General features: G+C 45.2%; 1 protein-coding gene across 3 annotated transcripts in view; it reads right to left on the reverse strand.

Annotated features, from left to right (window-relative positions):
- Positions 1-11,320, reverse strand: part of nckipsd (NCK interacting protein with SH3 domain) — a 429,686-nt gene extending 418,366 nt beyond the window's left edge. The window contains exon 1 of one of the 3 annotated variants that reach the window (XM_072471987.1): positions 11,052-11,320. In XM_072471987.1, the coding sequence (XP_072328088.1) occupies positions 11,052-11,222 (171 nt within the window). In that variant the 5' untranslated portion in view covers positions 11,223-11,320. Of the gene's footprint in view, positions 1-268; positions 543-11,051 lie in introns of those variants that run through there. The other 2 variants (XM_072471985.1, XM_072471986.1) reach the window with 2 other exon arrangements.
- Between the last annotated feature and the right edge of the window lie 8,041 nt (positions 11,321-19,361).

The raw sequence follows: 19,361 nt of genomic DNA on the forward strand, positions 1-19,361 counted from the left end.
ATTACTCTTGTGTACTCCATTACTGTTAATTAATTGCTACCCGTCTCTACTGTTGCCCTACGATATTGAATTGTTTAGTGGAATTTCTCAAACATACATTTCCATCCAAATGTCAAGCTCGGCAATGTTCACTGAAAACTCAAAAGCCTAAATTAAGCACTTCTTTTATGTCTCCTTCAAAGCCTACTGCTCCCACAGTACTGTATAAATTTTATTGAAAGGAATAAAAACACATTTAAAAACACACTATATATTATTTTCCTCTTACCTTTCAAAACTTAACTTGCACCCTTTTAGCGACACAACTGCACATCAAAACCAGCTGGTCCTTCCACAGCCTTGCTGAGTTCCTCCAAAGTTGCCCATCTTGTGAACGAATACACTTGTCGATTCTCAAATGCTTCAGCAGTCTTTTCCCCACTGCAGCCGCAAAGCTTCCTCAAGTCCCCAAGACCACCAAAAAATGATTGAAAACTAAAGACCGCAGTTCTGGAGCCCTGATTGATTTAAAGCTGACCGCAGGCTGCTTTTAAAAATAAAATACACAGGGGGGGGGGGGGGGGGGGGGGGGGACTCTGTTTTGGTGCCAGTTAGTGGGCAGAAAAGAACAGCAAGCACACGTGACCACAAAATAATTCTTCAGGAAGTGTGTTTGTACTTCTGTCAGTGGAAATGCTGCCCTTGCCTACTCTGTACATACGCCAGGAGGCCAAAGATCGAAATATCACCCTGACATGCACATGTACCCCTTTGTCACTTCCCTCCCACGACAAATCCAAATGTATTTCCTCCATAAAAACAGGAAATCTAAAATACACTAACTCATCGGTAATGTGTGGCAACTTGCATTCAACCTTAACCAAGAGCTGTATTCACAAATGCATTTGGACCACTATTAAATGTTTTATCACTATTAGTGTTTGTAAGACCATTTTACATTTCTGACATCTTGCAGACAAATTGCAGCACTGGTGAAAAAATGTATAAACTTTCAGAGATTTAAAATTAGCATTAATATAAAAATATCAATGATCTTTCTATAATCGTTAAATTAAATTTACACAAGTAAAAGTTTTCAAAATGTATCCATTTTTCTACAGTTCTTTCTCCCCAAGGTTTAAGGTACATATATACCACCCACAAATTTACAAGTCTAAAATAACTGAACAAATATTTTCACTTTGTGTTACAGCCATACCAACGTAAATGGGCCATTTACATGCAATTTGAAAGCCTAAATTATGAAAAATAAAAAAGAATACCAGATTGAAAATAATTTAAAGAAAATGCTTCTAAAAGTGCAGCCTGTAACAAAATGTTCATTGGTAACCTCCGGCTGATTAGAAAAGTTGCCCTCACCAATTTGTTCAACAAAGGCTGAAAATTACTGCTGCCCAAAGTGTATTGATTATTAGAATTGGTTTATTACTGGTTTCATTTCTACAATCAGGTCATATCAAAACTCACCTATGACACAACCCACCCTGAGCAATCTCAAATATCACCATATTCCCACATTTCAACAGAGGACAATACTAAATTTCTTCTCTTTTTAACTTTTCAAAATGTGATGTACCAGCTTATAAACTTTAATGCCACTCTGAACAACAAGGAAATAGGGCGAGAATTAAACTCACCGCTTAAATCAAAATCATAGATAAAACATGAGAACAAAGGCACATACACTGTACCTCGCCTAGGTTTGCAGCCAAGTACAGATTTACATCTAAAATTGCACAGAATCTTCTAACAATAAGATACCTGGGTATACGGAGAAAAGGTGGGGAAACAGTGTTGAGCTACAGGCCAGCCATGACCAAATAGAATCGAGGAACAAGCTTGATTGGCTAATTGTCCTCCTCACATTGTTAAGCACAACAATACATCAATTCCTGTTCATGGGCAGTACGGCAGCATAGTGGTTAGCACTATAGCTTCACAGCGCCAGGGTCCCAGGTTCGATTCCCAACTTGGGTCACTGTCTGTGCGGAGTCTGCACGTTCTCCCTGTGTCTGTGTGGGTTTCCTCCGGGTGCTCTGGTTTCCTCCCACAAGTCCCAAAAGACGTGCTATCAGGTAATTTGGACATTCTGAATTCTCCTTCTGTGCACCCGAACAGGCGCCAGAATGTGGCGACTAGAGGCTTTTCACAGTAACTTCATTGCAGTGTTAGCCTACTTGTGACAATAAAGATTATAAAAGAGGAGGTAAAGTGACTGAAGAAATAAAGGAGCAACACAACAACCACCCCTCCATGGCCCACTACAATCAAATTGCCATTTATAACTAAAATTTGACTCAAAAAGCTACTGAGGCTTAAATACCAATATTTACCACAGCAACTGTAAATTTTCCTATCCTCACTTTTAGATCTTCAAGTTTTTCCTCTGGCGAGTGGTTTACCGTTCTCCTACATTGAGTCCACTGAGTGATATACAGAGAAATGTCTCCACTACAGAGCCATAAGTGATTAGTTCCCATGACATATTTACATTTGAATCCACCGTCAGATATAATACCAAGACCCACTATATTTTCATCTATGAAGTGAACATTGTGCAGGAGAGCAGTATAGGTGGCAAATTACTAAACACACATTGTCGCTTCACAGCGGGTTTGATTCCCGCTTGGGTCACTGTCTGTGCGGAGTCTGCACGTTCTCCCAGTGTCTGTGTGGGTTTCCTCCGGGTGCTCCAGTTTGCTCCCACAAGTCCCGTGCTTGTTAGGTGAATTGGACATTCTGAGTTCTCCCTCAGTGTACCCAAACAGGTGCCGGAGTGTGGCGACTAGGAATTTTCACAGTAACGTCATTGCAGTGTTAATGTAAGCCTACTTGTGACAATAATAAAGATTTATTTTTTTATATGAACATTTTAAATGTCCAAATATCCTTCCTATTGTATCTACAAGGATATATTTTAATGTATTCTCAATATAAAGCTCTTTGGGATTTTTTATTTTATTTTAATTAGTTCATGGGACGTGGACAGCCTGCAATGGCTGTGCCAGCATTTATTGCCCATCCCTAATTGCCTTTTGTGGGGCAGTTAAGAGTCAACCACAGTGCTGTGGGTCTGGAGTCACATGTCGGCCAGACCAGGTACGGTTGGCAAATTCCCTTCCCTAAAGGACATTAGTGAACCAGATGGATTTTTGTGACCATCGGCAATGATTTTATTCGGCTTCTTTTTATATTTAATTCAAATTTCACCATCTGCAGTGGTGGGATTTTAACCTGGGTCCCCCAGAGCATTATTCTGGGTCCCTGGTTAACTAGTCCAGTGAAGATACGACTACGCCACAGCCTCCCCAGAATAAGTAATTTCATAAATGCAAGTTATTTCCTTATTAACATAATTCCCAAGAAATGCAGATCCATTTTGCAAAAGGTGTACATTATCATGACTCCCTGTCCTTGGCTTTACACAATCAATGATGGAGTAAGCATTACTCTGTTGGCCCAAAACAGTTTCAAATTATTAGAATATGCTTCCTAGATACACCATAAGACAAGGCTTTATTAACTTCTTTACTGGTAAAGTAAGTCAACATAGAAACTAAACTTTCCCTTCAGCAATACATAAAGAGAATCTCGAATACAACTGCCTTTTTTTACTCAACCTCACAAGAAGTGGTGTGGCCAGTTCTGACCATTGCTCTCACCAGCATTGCCAACAACAATCTCATCAAAATGGTTTGTTTCTCTCAACTATTTCCTCCCGACTCAAATGCATTGATCTCCAGCACCCGCAGTATTTTGCTTTTATACAATCATACTGCTGCCACAGTTGAAGTTAAATTACTCAAACAGACCAGGAATCAAATCTGGGGTGGGTATGCCTCAGCAACTTACTGGATGCTCATGTGAATGTTTGATCGGCCAATATCATAGAATTTACAATGCAGAAGGAGGCCATTCGGCCCAGCAAATAAATCAACAGCAGCAAGGTAAGTAATACAGCAGTTCTGGTCCAAGTACCTTTGGGTTGCAAGAGAAAACGTCTCGGAAAAAAATCCAGCTGGAGCAGAATGGTGGGTGAGCAAAGCCTGTGCTCAACAAAGAAAATTCACAAGAACTGATAAATGTTTTTTTTTTTTTTTAATCCTGTTTTTTTTTTTAAAAGAACAATCACCATGCACTGCTTTCCCAGTTACACGATCAACGTCAGCAGCCAAATCCCAACACGCTGAGCTCCACTATGTTGCACAGAAACGAAGAGTTCTGATGCACAGGACTAGTTTATAACAGAACATAAGCTTGCACCTGTATTTTCAATGGCAAGCAGCATTCCACAACAGTGCAAAACACACAAAGCAATATTGACAAATATGAGAAACCCAATAGCACAACACATTTCAAACCTGCTCCCAAACATGCAGCACATTCATTGCCTGTGCATACTTGAGATTGTCCTGCCCAAAATGCAGCCAAGTGCCCCATTATCACTGGCCATAGAGCACCACATTAGACCATAATATATAGGAGCAGTATTCGGTCATTCGGCCCATTGAGTCTGCTTCATCATTCAATCATGGCCGATATGCTCCTGCCTTCCCCCCCATAACCTCTGATCTCCATATTAATCAAGAAATCTGCTTATTAATCAAGAACACCAGATTTGTGCTTGAGGTGTTGTTACGTACAGGGCTACAGACCAAGAGCTGGATGGTGAAATCAGACAGAATAGTTGTTAGCACATCAAAACTAGGAGCAGGCAATTTAGTTTTGCGAGCCTGCTCCACTGTTCAATACAATCATGGCCTCATGTCCACCATCCTGCCCGTTCTCCATAACCCTTCCACCCATTACCAATTAAAAATCTGTCTTAACTCTTCCTTAAATCTATTCACTGTCCCAGCATCCACCGCACTCTGGGGTAGCGACATCCACAGATTCATAATCCTTTGGGAGAAGTAGTTTGCCCTCATCTTGGTTTTAAATTTGCTACCCCTTATTCTGAGACTATGACCTCTTGTTCTAGACTGCCCCGCAAGAGGAAGCATCCACTCCGCATCTACTTTCTCTGAACCGGTTATCATCTTGTATACCTCAATCTGATCTCCCTTCATTCTTCTAAACTCTAGAGAGTATAGGCCTACATTGTTCAATCTCTCTTCATAGGACAAACCTCTCATCTCTGGAATCAATTAGGTAATTGATTGCCATCAGGCAACGGACAAATAGTTACAAGATAGAATATCTGAAAGGAATGCATCACAAAGACAAAAACTTAACTTCATTGAAGTGTTAAGGTAAACTTGCTTATGACACTAATAAAGATTATAATTGAATATTAACCACCTCAAACAGTTATTTATAAACTACACGGTAACACAACTTATTCTCAGTTTCCAGATAAAATCGGACGATTACTTCTTCCTGTGCATATCTAACAACCCTCTCTATGTTAAGGAGGTATTTGTTCACCTCTTTTAATTAGAAAGCGAATTCACATTCATTCCTCCATTATCAGTTTTAAAAGATGACCCAATATGATTATCCCATCACCTCATTCTTTAATCCTAGGTGAGACATGCTGCCGTTATAGTGAATTAGCAGAACGTGAGGTCCTAAACATCCTCAACTCTGTTCTCAGAGAAAAGGAATGTGTTTAATAAGTGAGTTTATGCGAACGTCAGTCACATCATGAGGAACCATGGAAGTTACTACAGCCCTTTCTCCTACATTAATCTCCGTAATCACTGGACTTAAATGAACCACTGCCTTCACTAAATACTTCCTTCACACTACAGAAAACAACAAACTTGTTTTTAAATTAACATGCAAATTTCTTAATAGTAATTCACCTTCAACATGTTTATATCTAGGTTTCTCAAACTTACTAGAATGACAATCACAGTGATTAAATACACTGCCAATGACAAGTCATCTCCAAGGTTCTTGCACTTGCAAGGCAAGTGCCCTTAACTCACTTATACCAATGGTATTAATGAATTAAGGGTCACCATCAAAACCTGGACACCACCTGAATTTTGAGAAATCCAGGGTCGCTGCTCTGTAATAGTCATAATATGGGCTGTCAAAAGTAAGCAGTCCCTCACTTCTAGGAAATATTTACCAATGTCAATTCAAAGCAACTGTTTAATTCTTCTTGAAGTGGGAAGTGGAAAAATATTCAACAAAAATAAAAGATGAAGAAATGTAGATGGAAAACGGCACTCTCATTTTAAAGAAAAGTTAAATAAAGGACGGTTTAACAAATTACTAGATGCCCACACAACAAAATCAGAATACTGACAAAATAAATCAATTCAAAACATGCAATAATAGCCAATACGCTGGTCAAATACATGTGACATGCACACATTTAACATTAAAGCAGGGGTTGAAATTCACAATTGCCTGGTAACCCCAGGCGATAATATATTTATTACATTACTTTTATTTTCTTTAAGAGTCCAGCCAGCTATTCGTTGATGAGAGATACTGTGGCAGCCAGTTATCCCATCTGTAGATGGGGGAAAGATGTGCCATTCAGCAAGAAGAGGAATGGAATACTTCAAGATCTTATGCCTCAAAATTAAGGATTGTTCCTCCTCGAATTAACAAATATTAGCCGGCTGACCGGCTACTTCTATTTAGAAAAGGCTGGATTAAAAGTAAAATGCATCTCTTACCCCCACTTTAAAGTTTTAACCATTACATCCTTTGAATTTTGGTCAAAATTTAAAGTCACCACCATCGGATTTTTTTTGTTTAAATTCTAAGAGAGTGAACAATGTTGGCACTATTTACTGGTATTAAAACATTTGACAGAAGTAAGAGAGATCACCAACCATACAAGTGAATAACCTCATAACAGCACCTGGTGGGCCCTATTCTGTGTATTAAGGATTTGAATTGAAAAGGTGTGTGAAGATTGATGTTCACTCCCATAGAATAATACAGCATACCTCACCAGTGAGCCCAGAGTTCCAGGCGTGCTCACTCGTGCAAAAGACCACCATAACTCACTCGCGCCCACAGCATTTGTGAGTTATGGCCAACTCACTATCACCAGTGAGATATCCTCAGTGAAATACGGGATTACTGCAGGTGTCAGACAGAACAGGAGATCCCAATCAATTTGAACCATTAACTCCAGAGAATTTACACTCAGCTTTGAAACGGACAACCAATTTGCTTTTTACGTTAAAAAAAACAGCACTTGTTTTTTTTTAAATCAAGCTAATCGGAATATTTATCTTTACTATTTCAAGACAAGACAATCACAGGATTTTTGCATCAAACTCCAGCAAGTGACATTTATACATTAAAATGTCAGCCAGACATTGAAAATGGAACAGAATTAAAGTTTTTAAATAAACAGAATTGAAAAAGTCAGGAGAAACTGCATTTTGTTTCGAAAGCCAGCAACTACCAAAGCAAGAATATTAACTTGCAAAATGCGGGTAAATATGGAAAAAACACAAAACATGCTGAACATGCTATTTCCAGCTTCAATTGATTTGTATGGTTGGCAGAACACAGTGGTTCTATGTTAGATTAGGGATTCAAGCACAACATTTTAAGAGTGCTGTCATTCACTTCAAGTTCACCATTCCAAAAGAGACGGTGGATGTTCAAATGTATGTAGCCATTACTAAACAGTGAAAGCAAGTTCCCATTAAAGAACCCTTGCAGTACCACAGCATAAATTTAGTTATCAATCTTTTAGTGCAGTTCATCAACTGGAACAAATGCCCAATCAGCAGCTAATCGATCAGATCGTTTGACAAGGAACTAAGCATTGTCTTTAATTTCATTCTTCTGACAGTCACACCTAACTCTGCAAAAGTGTCAAGAGCCACTACAGCAGAAATGTCATCGAACCAGGGTCACTGATATCAACAGGGAATCATTCTATAATAATGCAAATAACCCACTTCCACTTCTAACAATATACTCAAGATCATATGCCTCAAAATTAAGGATTTCTCAAGTTGTTGTTAGGATATCACACCGGTGACAGTACATAAAATGATTTTCATTTACATCAGTGCGACTACTATAATTCACAAGCACTGGTCGCACAAGTGAGTTCTGGGTAAAGCATTTCACAAATGCAAAACAAGATGGTTAATAGCAACGTCATTTCTGGCACTGCAGTGAAATACTGAGCACACGATATTGATTGGACAACCACATGACTTCTCAATTGAAAGATGTGAGTAGACTGTATTGATGTCGGGAACACCACAAGTCGTGATCAAAGTTTTTGAACGGTGCAGAGTGAAGGAGTTTGCTGCAAATCCAAATGGCAAAGGGACAGTTTTGAATGAGTGGATGTCTTGAATCCAACTGTATTGTTTCTGTGACATACTATTTAAGATTTAAACAGCATTAAGTATAATTCCCACGTGTGTATCATCATTGTTCATTCTCTCAACACCACTTTCAATTACACTGCTCACAGGATAACATGTAAAAGTCAAAAACAATGTCACAAAATAGAACATTTCAGACAGCATCAGAACATGATGTTTCATAACCAATCTAAAGATTCAAATTTCTTGTTTACAGACAATAAACAGTACCTCTGATGGCTGACAGATTTCCCAGCTTTCTTTTATTTGTGTGAAAGACAAGTGTGACCCGTGTCATGTTGGGCATGCCTGCTCTTTCACACTAATCAAAGAAATTCAGATCAGTCTCATTGGCAAATTAACTAGCTGGGTTCAAGGTGTCCAATGGGCATTACCAGTGTAGGAACCACACAGATTACCAAGGAGATTAACATACAGTTCTGTTATAACAGCCAATACCAATACCCGCCAATTTCCAAGAACACATTCAACCAACACCAGGGAGCACCCAAATGCAGGAATATCCACCCACTCCAAGGGGCAAATGCCCCCAAGTGGCAGTGCCCACCCCCCCCCCACAGGGCAATGCCCACAGCCCATACACAGACCTTGGTCAGGGTCCACATTCAAAAGACTGCCCACACCAGTGGACTGTGACCACCCCTGCACCCGGCCCCTGGGCCGTGACAGCCCCTGCACCCGGCCCCTGGGCCGTGACCGCCCCTGCGCCCGGCCCGTGACCGCACCTGTACCCGGCCCCTGGACCGTTACCGCCCCTGGACCGTGACCGCCCCTGTACCCGGCCCCTGGACCGTGACCGCCCCTGTACCCGGCCCCTGGACCGTGACCGCACCTGTGCCCGGCCCCTGGACCGTGACCACCCCTGTACCCGGCCACTGGACCGTGACCGCCCCTGTACCCGGCCACTGGACCGTGACGGTCCCTGCAACCGGCCCCAGGGACCGTCCCTGCAACCGGCCCCAGGGACCGTCCCCACCCCTGTAACCGGCCCCAGGGACCGTCCCCACCCCTGTAACCGGCCCCAGGGACCGTGACCACCCCTGTAAACGGCCCCAGGGACCGTGACCACCCCTGTAACCGGTCCCAGGGACCGTGACCACCCCTGTAACCGGCCGCAGGGACCGTGACCACCCCTGTACCTGGCCTCCCCTGTACCGTGACCACCCTGTGCCCGACCCCTGGACAGTGTCCGTTCCCTGGTCCCGGCCCCTGGACAGTGTCCATCCCCTGGGCCGTGCCCTTTCCCTGGACTGTGTCTGGCCCCTGGACAGTTTCCATCCCCTGGACCCAGTTCCTGGACAGCGTGCGGCCCCTGGACAGTGTGCGGCCCCTGGAGCCGGCCCCTGGACAGTGTCCAGCCCCCGGCCCCGGCCCCTGGACAGTGTCCAGCCCCCGGACCCGGCCCCTGGACAGTGTCCAGCCCCCGGACCCGGCCCCTGGACAGTGTCCAGCCCCCGGACCCGGACCCGGCCCCTGGACAGTGTCCAACCCCCGGACCCGGCCCCTGGACAGTGTCCAACCCCCGGACCCAGCCCCTGGACAGTGTCCAGCCCCCGGGCCCGGCCCCTGGACAGTGTCCAGCCCCCGGAACCGGCCCCTGGACAGTGTCCAGCCCCCGGAACCGGCCCCTGGACAGTGTCCAGCCCCCGGACCCGGCCCCTGGACAGTGTCCAGCCCCCGGACCCGGCCCCTGGACAGTGTCCAGCCCCCGGACCCGGCCCCTGGACAGTGTCCAGCCCCCGGACCCGGCCCCTGGACAGTGTCCAGCCCCCAGACCCGGCCCCTGGACAGTGTCCAGCCCCCGGACCCGGCCCCTGGACAGTGTCCAGCCCCCGGACCCGGCCCCTGGACAGTGTCCAGCCCCCGGACCCGGCCCCTGGACAGTGTCCAGCCCCCGGACCCGGCCCCTGGACAGTGTCCAGCCCCCGGACCCGGCCCCTGGACAGTGTCCAGCCCTCGGACCCGGCCCCTGGACAGTGTCCAGCCCTCGGACCCGGCCCCTGGACAGTGTCCAGCCCCCGGACCCGGCCCCTGGACAGTGTCCAGCCCCCGGACCCGGCCCCTGGACAGTGTCCAGCCCCCAGACCCAGCCCCTGGACAGTGTCCAGCCCCCAGACCCAGCCCCTGGACAGTGTCCAGCCCCCGGCCCCGGGACAGTGTCCAGCCCCCAGCCCCAGATCCTGGACACTGTCCAGCCCCCGGACCCGGCCCCTGGACAGTGTCCAGCCCCCGGACCCGGCCCCTGGACAGTGTCCAGCCCCCAGACCCAGATCCTGGACAGTGTCCAGACCCCGGACCCGGCCCCTGGACAGTGTCCAGCCCCCGGCCCCGGGACAGTGTCCAGCCCCCAGCCCCAGATCCTGGACACTGTCCAGCCCCCGGACCCGGCCCCTGGACAGTGTCCAGCCCCCGGACCCGGCCCCTGGACAGTGTCCAGCCCCCAGACCCAGATCCTGGACAGTGTCCAGACCCCGGACCCGGCCCCTGGACAGTGTCCAGCCCCCGGACCCGGCCCCTGGACAGTGTCCAGCCCTTGGACCCGGCCCCTGGACATTGTCCAGCCCCTGGGCCCGGCCACTGACAGACACCTTGTCCCCGACCCGGAGCCCGGACTGGAGCGGCCTTTCCTGCGATGCGGGGGCGGTGAAGGACGCTCCCTCCGCGCTCCGCTGAATACTAATGACGGCGGCCCGGGCGCCGCGGCCTGGCCTCTCCTCGCCTCACCTCATCTTTGTGGATGTAGGAGGCGGGGATGTAGCCCACCTCCCCGGTGCTGCTCTTGGACGCCAGCCACCAGTGCTGGTTACTCCGCTCCAGAATGACGAAGCTCTCCCCGGCGGTGAAATGCAGCGAGTGCGGCTCGGCCGAGTGGAAGGTGTAGAGCGCGCGGTACATGGTGCAGGCGATGGCGGGCGGCTCGGCGCTCGCTCACTATCACTCACACACTATCACTCAGTCACTCTCCCTCAATCTCCGTTCCTCCGAGCTCTGGCTGCGCGCGCACCCTCCCCCTCACTGCGGCTCAGCGCGGACACGCAGCGTCTTAAAGGGATACTCCTCCTCTTTTAAAGGGGCACTCCTATTTTCAACTCGCCTGTGGTCATTTGCACCTCAATTCTTGTTCGTGCTCAGTTGCAGCAGTCAGTGTCAGGGTGCCCGCTGTAACAAACAAGTTGCCTTGACATAGACCAACAACGAAGTTGAAGCCTTTTTAAATAAATTTAGAGTTCCCAATTTCTGTCCAAAGGGGAACTTATTGTGGCAAATCCTCAACCCTGTACATCTTTGGGTTGTGGGAGTGAGACCCACGCAGACATGGGGAGAATGTGCAAACTCCACACTGACAGTGACCCGGGGCCAGGATCACTCCCAGGCCCTCCGCGCCGTGAGGCAGCAGTGTTAACCACTGCATCACCTTGCCACCCTAAGTTCAAGTTACCCATTTTTAGAACTCCGCAGTCCTTCACCAACTTCAAGTTTCTATATCCACAGTCTACCTATCATTTTCAATTGTTTCCTCTGTAAAGAACACAGCAGATGATTCAATAAATGATGAAGATATATATTCAGGACATTTCAGTAAATGAGATCCCTAATTTGACTTGAACCAATGACTCCTGGAATAAAATGCCCATGATCTACAACTGAGCCATCAGGGACGATATCAGAAAATAGTTCTGATTCTGAATGTGCATAGCATTTATAACAAACTAAACAAATTCGCAGGGCACATTGAAACAAATAAATATAATCTGATATGCATTAGAGAGACCTGTTTGCAGAATGGCAAGAATTAGGTCCTCAATATTGATGAGTATGTGACATTCGAGAAGAATAAGAAGGTTGGTAAAGGTGAAGGGATAGCACTGTTAATCAAGGATGGAATCCGTGCAATAGTTAGAATGTCCTTTGTTCAGAAGATCAGAATTGTTATGTGCCGTGGTTTAGAAAAGACCAAAGTATATTATGGAGTTCACGTGACCTCTAACTGTTTATTGATTTTGGTTACGATGAGCACAGGAGCCTGCCTTTCAGGTGTTATTCAACAGAATACTTTGGTGCTTTTATTTTAAAGAAACAAGCTTTATTCTAAGAATTTAGTTAACATTTGTATAAACACACACAGTAAGAATGTTTACGAACTACAAACAAAAATACCCCACACAGCTACAGTAATAGAACATAGAACATAGAACAATACAGCGCAGTACAGGCCCTTCGGCCCACGATGTTGCACCGAAACAAAAGCCATCTAACCTACACTATGCCATTATCATCCATATGTTTATCCAATAAACTTTTAAATGCCCTCAATGTTGGCGAGTTCACTACTGTAGCAGGTAGGACATTCCACGGCCTCACTACTCTTTGCGTAAAGAACCTACCTCTGACCTCTGTCCTATTACCCCTCAGTTTAAAGTTATGTCCCCTCGTGCCAGCCATTTCCATCCGCGGGAGAAGGCTCTCACTGTCCACCCTATCCAACCCCCTGATCATTTTGTAATCTATAGATAACCCAGAATGAATTCCCTCTTAACTGTTCCAATTCAATGCATCCCTCTTGAATGACAGTCTCTTTCAAAAGAAGGTCTCTGCACAAACCATCATTTCTCTATGCCTCAGCATTTTCTTTAAGGTCAGGCACTTTTGCTTAGAATTCTCCAACACAGGAGCAGTGGTTAACACAGACTTCAGGCCTTCAAATGCCTGTTGACACTCCGCCGTCCACTGAAATTTGCTATGCTTCTTCAGCAAGTCCATCAGAAGAAGCAAACACACTGCTAAATGTCGGCACAAAGCTACGGTTAAAACACTCATGCCAAGAAATGTCATTATTTCCCTTTGTGTCGAGGGTATTGGAAACTCCCCAATAACTTTTGTTTTCACATCCCGTGGGACCATTTGTCCATGTCCAATTATATGCCCAAGGAACGTGACTTGGGCTTTTTCAAACTCACTTTTGGATAGGCTTACCACCAAACCCGCCTCCTAAAGTTGATCGAATAACTTCATCAGATGCTTTGAATGTTCTTTCTCTGTCTGACTAAAAATCACCAGATCATCTATGTACACCACATAATTGGGTAATCCTGAAATTACTTTGTTAGTTAACCGTTGAGATGTGGCTAGGGTGTTTTTCATGCCAAAAGGCATAACTTTGAATTGGTATATACCATTTGGAGTCATAAAAGATGAAATCTCCTTCGCCCTGTCGGATAAAAGTACCTGCCAGTAACCATTAAGTATATTCAGTTTGGAGATAAAAGCTGATTGTCCTACCTTCTCAATGTAGTCCTCCAACTGTGGGATCAGATCAGAGTCTGTTCTTGTAACTGCATTCTATAGTCCACACACAATTGTTGGGTACCATCCGGTTTCGGTACCATTACAATGGGTGAGCTCCATTGTCTGCAACCCACTTCAATTGTACCATTTTTAAGCATACTTTCAATTTGTTTTCCAACTTGTACCAATTTTAGAGGGTTAAGTCTGTATGAATGTTGTTTCATTGGGACAGCATTTCTCACATCTACATCATGTATAACCATTTTAGTACTTCCCAATTTATTTCCACAAACTTGCCCATGTGATATTATAACTCTTTCAAGTCAGTTTGTTTTTCCTCCGGAAGGTAACTCAATAATTTATCCCAATTTTTTGGAACATCCTTGTTTTCGAATTTAATTTGAGGAATGTCAAATTCAGAGTCATCTGGACTTGGTTCTTCACGTTGAGTTAGAATCACTAAAACCTCCTCCTTTTGCTCTCCTTCCCTTTCAAAATACCTTTTAAGCATATTCACATGACACACTTGGTGAGTTTTCTCTCTATCTGGAGTTCTTACCAAATAATTCACCTCTCTTAATTGCCTTTCAATCTGATAAGGTCCACAAAATCATGCTTTTAAAGGTTCACCTACCACTGTAAACATAACAAAAACTTTATCTCCACTGGCAAAACTACAAACTTTGTTTTCTTGTCCGCTACCTGTTTCATCACATACATAGATACATACACAGATACCTACATTGAAGACAGGAGTAAGAGGAGGCCTTTTGGCCCTTCGCGCCTACTCCCCCATTCATCACAATCATGGCTGATCATCCAACTCAATAGCCTATTCCTGCTTTCTCCCCATAGCCTTTGATCCCATTCTCCCCAAGTATTATATCCAGTCGCCTCTTGAATATATTCAAAGTTTTAGCATCAACTTCCTGTGGCAATGAATTCCACAGGCTCACCACTCTTTGTTTGCAGAGATATCTCCTTATCTCTGTCCAAAATGGTTTACCTTGAATCCTCAGACCCTGGTTCTGGACACACCCATCATTGGTAGCATCTTCCCTGCATCTACCCTGTCTAGTCATGTTAGAATTTTATAAGTCTCTATGAGATCCTCCCTCATTCTTCTGAACTCCAGCGAGAACAATCCCAACCTAGTCAATTTCTCCTCATATGACAGCCCCCCATCCCTGGAATCAGTCTGGTAAACCTTTGCTGCACTCACTCGAGAGCAAGAACTTCCTTCCTCAGAGGAGACCAAAACTGCAAACAATACCCCAGGTGTGGCCTCGCCAAGGCCCTGTACAATTGCAGCAACCTGCTGCAACTACATGCTTACCTTCAGCGAATGGTGCACAAGGACATCCAGGTCCCGCTGCACACGCCCCTCTCCCAATTTACAATCATTGAGGTAGTAATCTATCTTCCTGTTTTTGCTTCCAAAGAGAATAACCTCACACTTATCCAAATTATATTGCATCTGCCATTGATTTACCCACTCACCCAACATTTTGTTCCCTCATCCAAATCATGAATATATATTGTAAATAGCCCCTACTACTCTCTGAGTAAAGAACCTACCTCTGACATCTGTCCTATATCTATCTCCCCTCAATTTAAAGCTATGTCCCCTCGTGCTGGGCATCACCATCCGAGGAAAAAGACTCTCACTGTCCACCCTATCTAATCCTCTGATCATCTTGTATGCCTCAATTAAGTCACCTCTTAACCTTCTCTCTAATGAAAACAGCCTCAAGTCCCTCAGCCTTACCTCATAAGATCTTCCCTCCATACCAGGCAACATTCTGGTAAATCTCCTCTGCGCCCTTTCCAATGCTTCTACATCCTTCCTATAATGCGGCGACCAGAATTGCACGCAATACTTCAAATACGGCTGCACCAGAGTTTTGTACAGCTGCAACAGGACCTCATGGCTCTGAAACTCAATCCCTCTACCAATAAAAGATAACACACCGTACGCCTTCTTAACAACCCTCTCAGCATGGATGGCAACTTTCAGGGATCTATGTACATGGACACCGAGATCTCGCTGCTCATCCACACTACCAGGAATCTTACTATTAGCCCAGTACTCTGTCTTCCTCTTATTCCTTCCAAAATGAATCACCTCACACTTTTCTGCATTAAACTCCATTTGCCACCTCTCAGCCCAGCGCTGCAGCTTATCTATGTCCCTCTGTAACTTATAACATCCTTCCGCACTGTCCACAACTCCAGCGACTTTAGTGTCATCTGCAAATTTACTCACCCATCCTTCTACGCCCTCCTCCAGGTCATTTATAAAAATGACAAACAGCAGTGGCCCCAAAACAGATCCCTGTGGTACACCACTAGTAACTGGACTCCAGTCTGAACATTTCCCATCAACCACCACCCTTTGTCTTCTTCCAGCTAGCCAATTTCTGATCCAAACTGCTAAACCACCCTGAATCCCATGCCTCCGTATTTTCTGCAGTAGCCTACCATGGGGAAACTTATCAAACGCTTTACTGAAATCCATATACACCACATCAACTGCTTTACCCTCATCCACCTGTATGGTCACCTTCTCAAAGAACTCAATAAGGCTTGTGAGGCACGACCTACCCTTCACAAAGCCGTGTTGACTATCTCTAATCAAATTATTCCTTTCCAGATGATTATACATCCTAACTCTTATAAACCTTTCCACAATTTTCCCACAACAGAAGTAAGGCTCACTAGTCTATAGTTACCGGCGTTGTCTCTACTCCCCTTCTTGAACAAGGTGACAACATTTGCTATCCTCCAGTCTTCTGGCACTATTCCTGTAGACAAAGATGACTTAAAGATCAAAGCCAAAGGCTCAGCAATCTCCTCCCTAGCTTCCCAGAGAATCCTAGTTCATCCAGCTCCAGTTCCCTAACGCGGTTTCTGAGGAGCTGGAGATGGGTGCACTTCCCACAGATGAAATCAGCAGGGACACTGACGGCATCCCTCACCTCAAACATTCTGCAGGAGGAACATTGCACTGTCTTCCCTGCCATCCCCTCTAGATAAAAAAAGAAAAAGAAAGAAAGAGCTTACCTGTTATTCACTCTACCCCTTAGGTTAATGGAGGTGGACGGGTGGGGGACACTACAAGTGTAGTGTCTAAGGTTTAGAAACTGCCCAACTTAAATACAGGTAAAAATAAAACACTTAATCAGCAACCACTGTGCCCCACACGAAAACAGCAAGTTAACTACTTACCCAGCAGTCACTCTTTCCCCACTCCAGCTGGATTCAGCTGGAAACTCCCTACAGTAAGTTTTTTTTAAATTTACTCCTCTTCTCAAGTGTCACTTGACAACAGCTCCTCCACAAACCACCTTCAAGTTACGGCGACCACAATGGACGTATGGAAATTCCCCCGCAATAGCAAATCAGCAGCTACGCTCTACTGCCCTCTGCTGGATGCTTGCCTTCACTTGAACAGCTAGGGTCTCTTGCACAGGTACACCTTCAAGCTACGGTGACCACAATGCACGTATGGTAATGTCCCCCGCAACAGCCAATCAGCAGCTCTGCTTTACTGCCCTCTCCTGGATGCTTGGAACAGCTTGTGATGGAGCCCACGAGGGGACAGGCCATTCTGGACTTAGTGTTATGTAATGAGCCAGACTTGATTAAAGATCTTAAAGTAAGGGAACACTTAGGAGACAATGATCATAATATTGCAGAATTCAATCTCCAATTTGAAAGAAAGAGGGTAGAATCAGATGTAAAGGTGTTACAGTTAAATAAAGGTAACTACAGGGGCATGAGGGAGGAACTGACGAAAATCAACTGGGAGCAGAGCCTAGTGGGAAAGAGAGTAGAACAGCAATGGCAGGAGTTTCTGGGAGTAATTGAGGACACGGTACAGAGGTTCATCCCAAAGAAAAGTGTAGCCACCTAAAATGGCTGATTCCCGATTAATTTGGCCAAAACCCGGTATAAAATAGCTAACCGAAAAGGCTGATGGGAAAAGCAGCCAACAGGGCACAAACAGACAGCTGCAGACAGAATAGCATATTCGGCTCTGGGGAAGTCGGCCGGGATCGATACCTGCGACCATTAGCAGCACATCAACACAGACATCTGCAGTTTAATCGGCTATCTCCGGGAACAATTGCAACATATTAGCAATTGAATGCTGGGCCAGACCTCTCGGCGCCAGCAGTGGCCAAGACAAAGACAGGTGAACGACCACCCCCCGATCAAGGAATCGCCCCATTATTGGAGCATATCGAACCCAGTGATTGGGAACAAGTCCAATCACTTGGGACTCAGGGTCAAGGTCCTCCCCGAGAGGCGGGAAGTCCCTGGGCCCTATAAAAATAGGGGCCAAGTTCAGATCGACCCTTCTCTCCCTTCTTCTCCTGCTCGCAACCTTTGCAAGAACCATCGATCAGAAACCGTAAGTTAGACTCCAGCGATCGCTACTCGATAGAGCCTCCTAGCCATCGACCTGTATCAGCCTTTTGAATCCCGCAGGCCAGACCCAATTCGATAAACCATTCGTTTCCCTGACCTGGTGGGCCATTTCCCAAAGTTAAGTATTGGCCAGTAGTGGTAGGTAGTGATATAGAAAGTAGGATTATTGTAAGTATTTATTGCTGTACATAATAAATGACCGTTGATTTTAATCTTACTAAGCGGTGTGCTGTCTTATTAATCATAACTAGAGCTTGAACCACGTGGCGGTATCAAATAGATACCTGGCGACACGTGAGCAAAGGTGACATAATCAGGGCTAATAAAACTAAGGCTAATAAGAGCAACAAAAGAAAGGTTATCAGAGGGGGGGGGGGATTAGGCAGCCATGGTTGACAAAGGAAGTTAGGGAATGCATCAAAGCAAAAGAGAAAGCCTAAAATGTGGCAAAGAGTAGTGGGAAGTCAGAAGATTGGGAAGGCTACAGAAACAAACAGAGGATAACAAAGAGAGAAATAAGGAAAGAGAGGATCAAATATGAAGGTAGGCTAGCCAGTAACATTAGGAATGATAGTAAAAGTTTCTTTAAATACATCAAAAACAAACGGGAGGCAAAAGTTGACATTGGGCCGCTCCAAAATGACGCTGGTAATCTAGTGATGGGAGACAAGGAAATAGCTGAGGAACTAAATAGTACTTTGCGTCAGTCTTCACAGTAGAAGACATGAGTAATATCCCAACAATTCAGGAGAGTCAGGGGGCAGAGTTGAATATGGTAGCCATCACAAAGGAGAAAGTGCTAGAGAAAATAAGAGGTCTAAAAATTGATAAACCTCCGGGCCCAGATGGGCTACATCCTAGAGTTCTAAAAGAGATAGCTTGAAGAAATAGTGGAGGCGTTAGTTATGATCTTTCAAAAGTCACTGGAGTCAGGGAAAGTCCCAGAGGATTGGAAAATCATTGTTGTAACCCCCCTGTTCAAGAAGGGAACAAGGAAAAAGCTGGAAAACTATAGGCCAATTAGCCTAACCTTGGTTGTTGGCAAGATTCTAGAATCCATTGTTAAGGATGAGATTTCTAAATTCTTGAAAGTGCAGGGTCGGATTAGGACAAGTCAGCATGGATTTAGTAAGGGGAGGTCGTGCCTGACAAACCTGTTAGAGTTCTTTGAAGAGATAACAAATAGGTTAGACCAAGGAGAGCCAATGGATGTTATCTATCTTGACTTCCAAAAGGCCTTTGATAAGGTGCCTCATGGGAGACTGCTGAGTAAAATAAGGGCCCATGGTATTCGAGGCACGGTACTAACATGGG

Source organism: Scyliorhinus torazame, chromosome 13 (genome assembly GCF_047496885.1).
Source record: "Scyliorhinus torazame isolate Kashiwa2021f chromosome 13, sScyTor2.1, whole genome shotgun sequence".
NCBI lineage: Eukaryota > Metazoa > Chordata > Chondrichthyes > Carcharhiniformes > Scyliorhinidae > Scyliorhinus > Scyliorhinus torazame.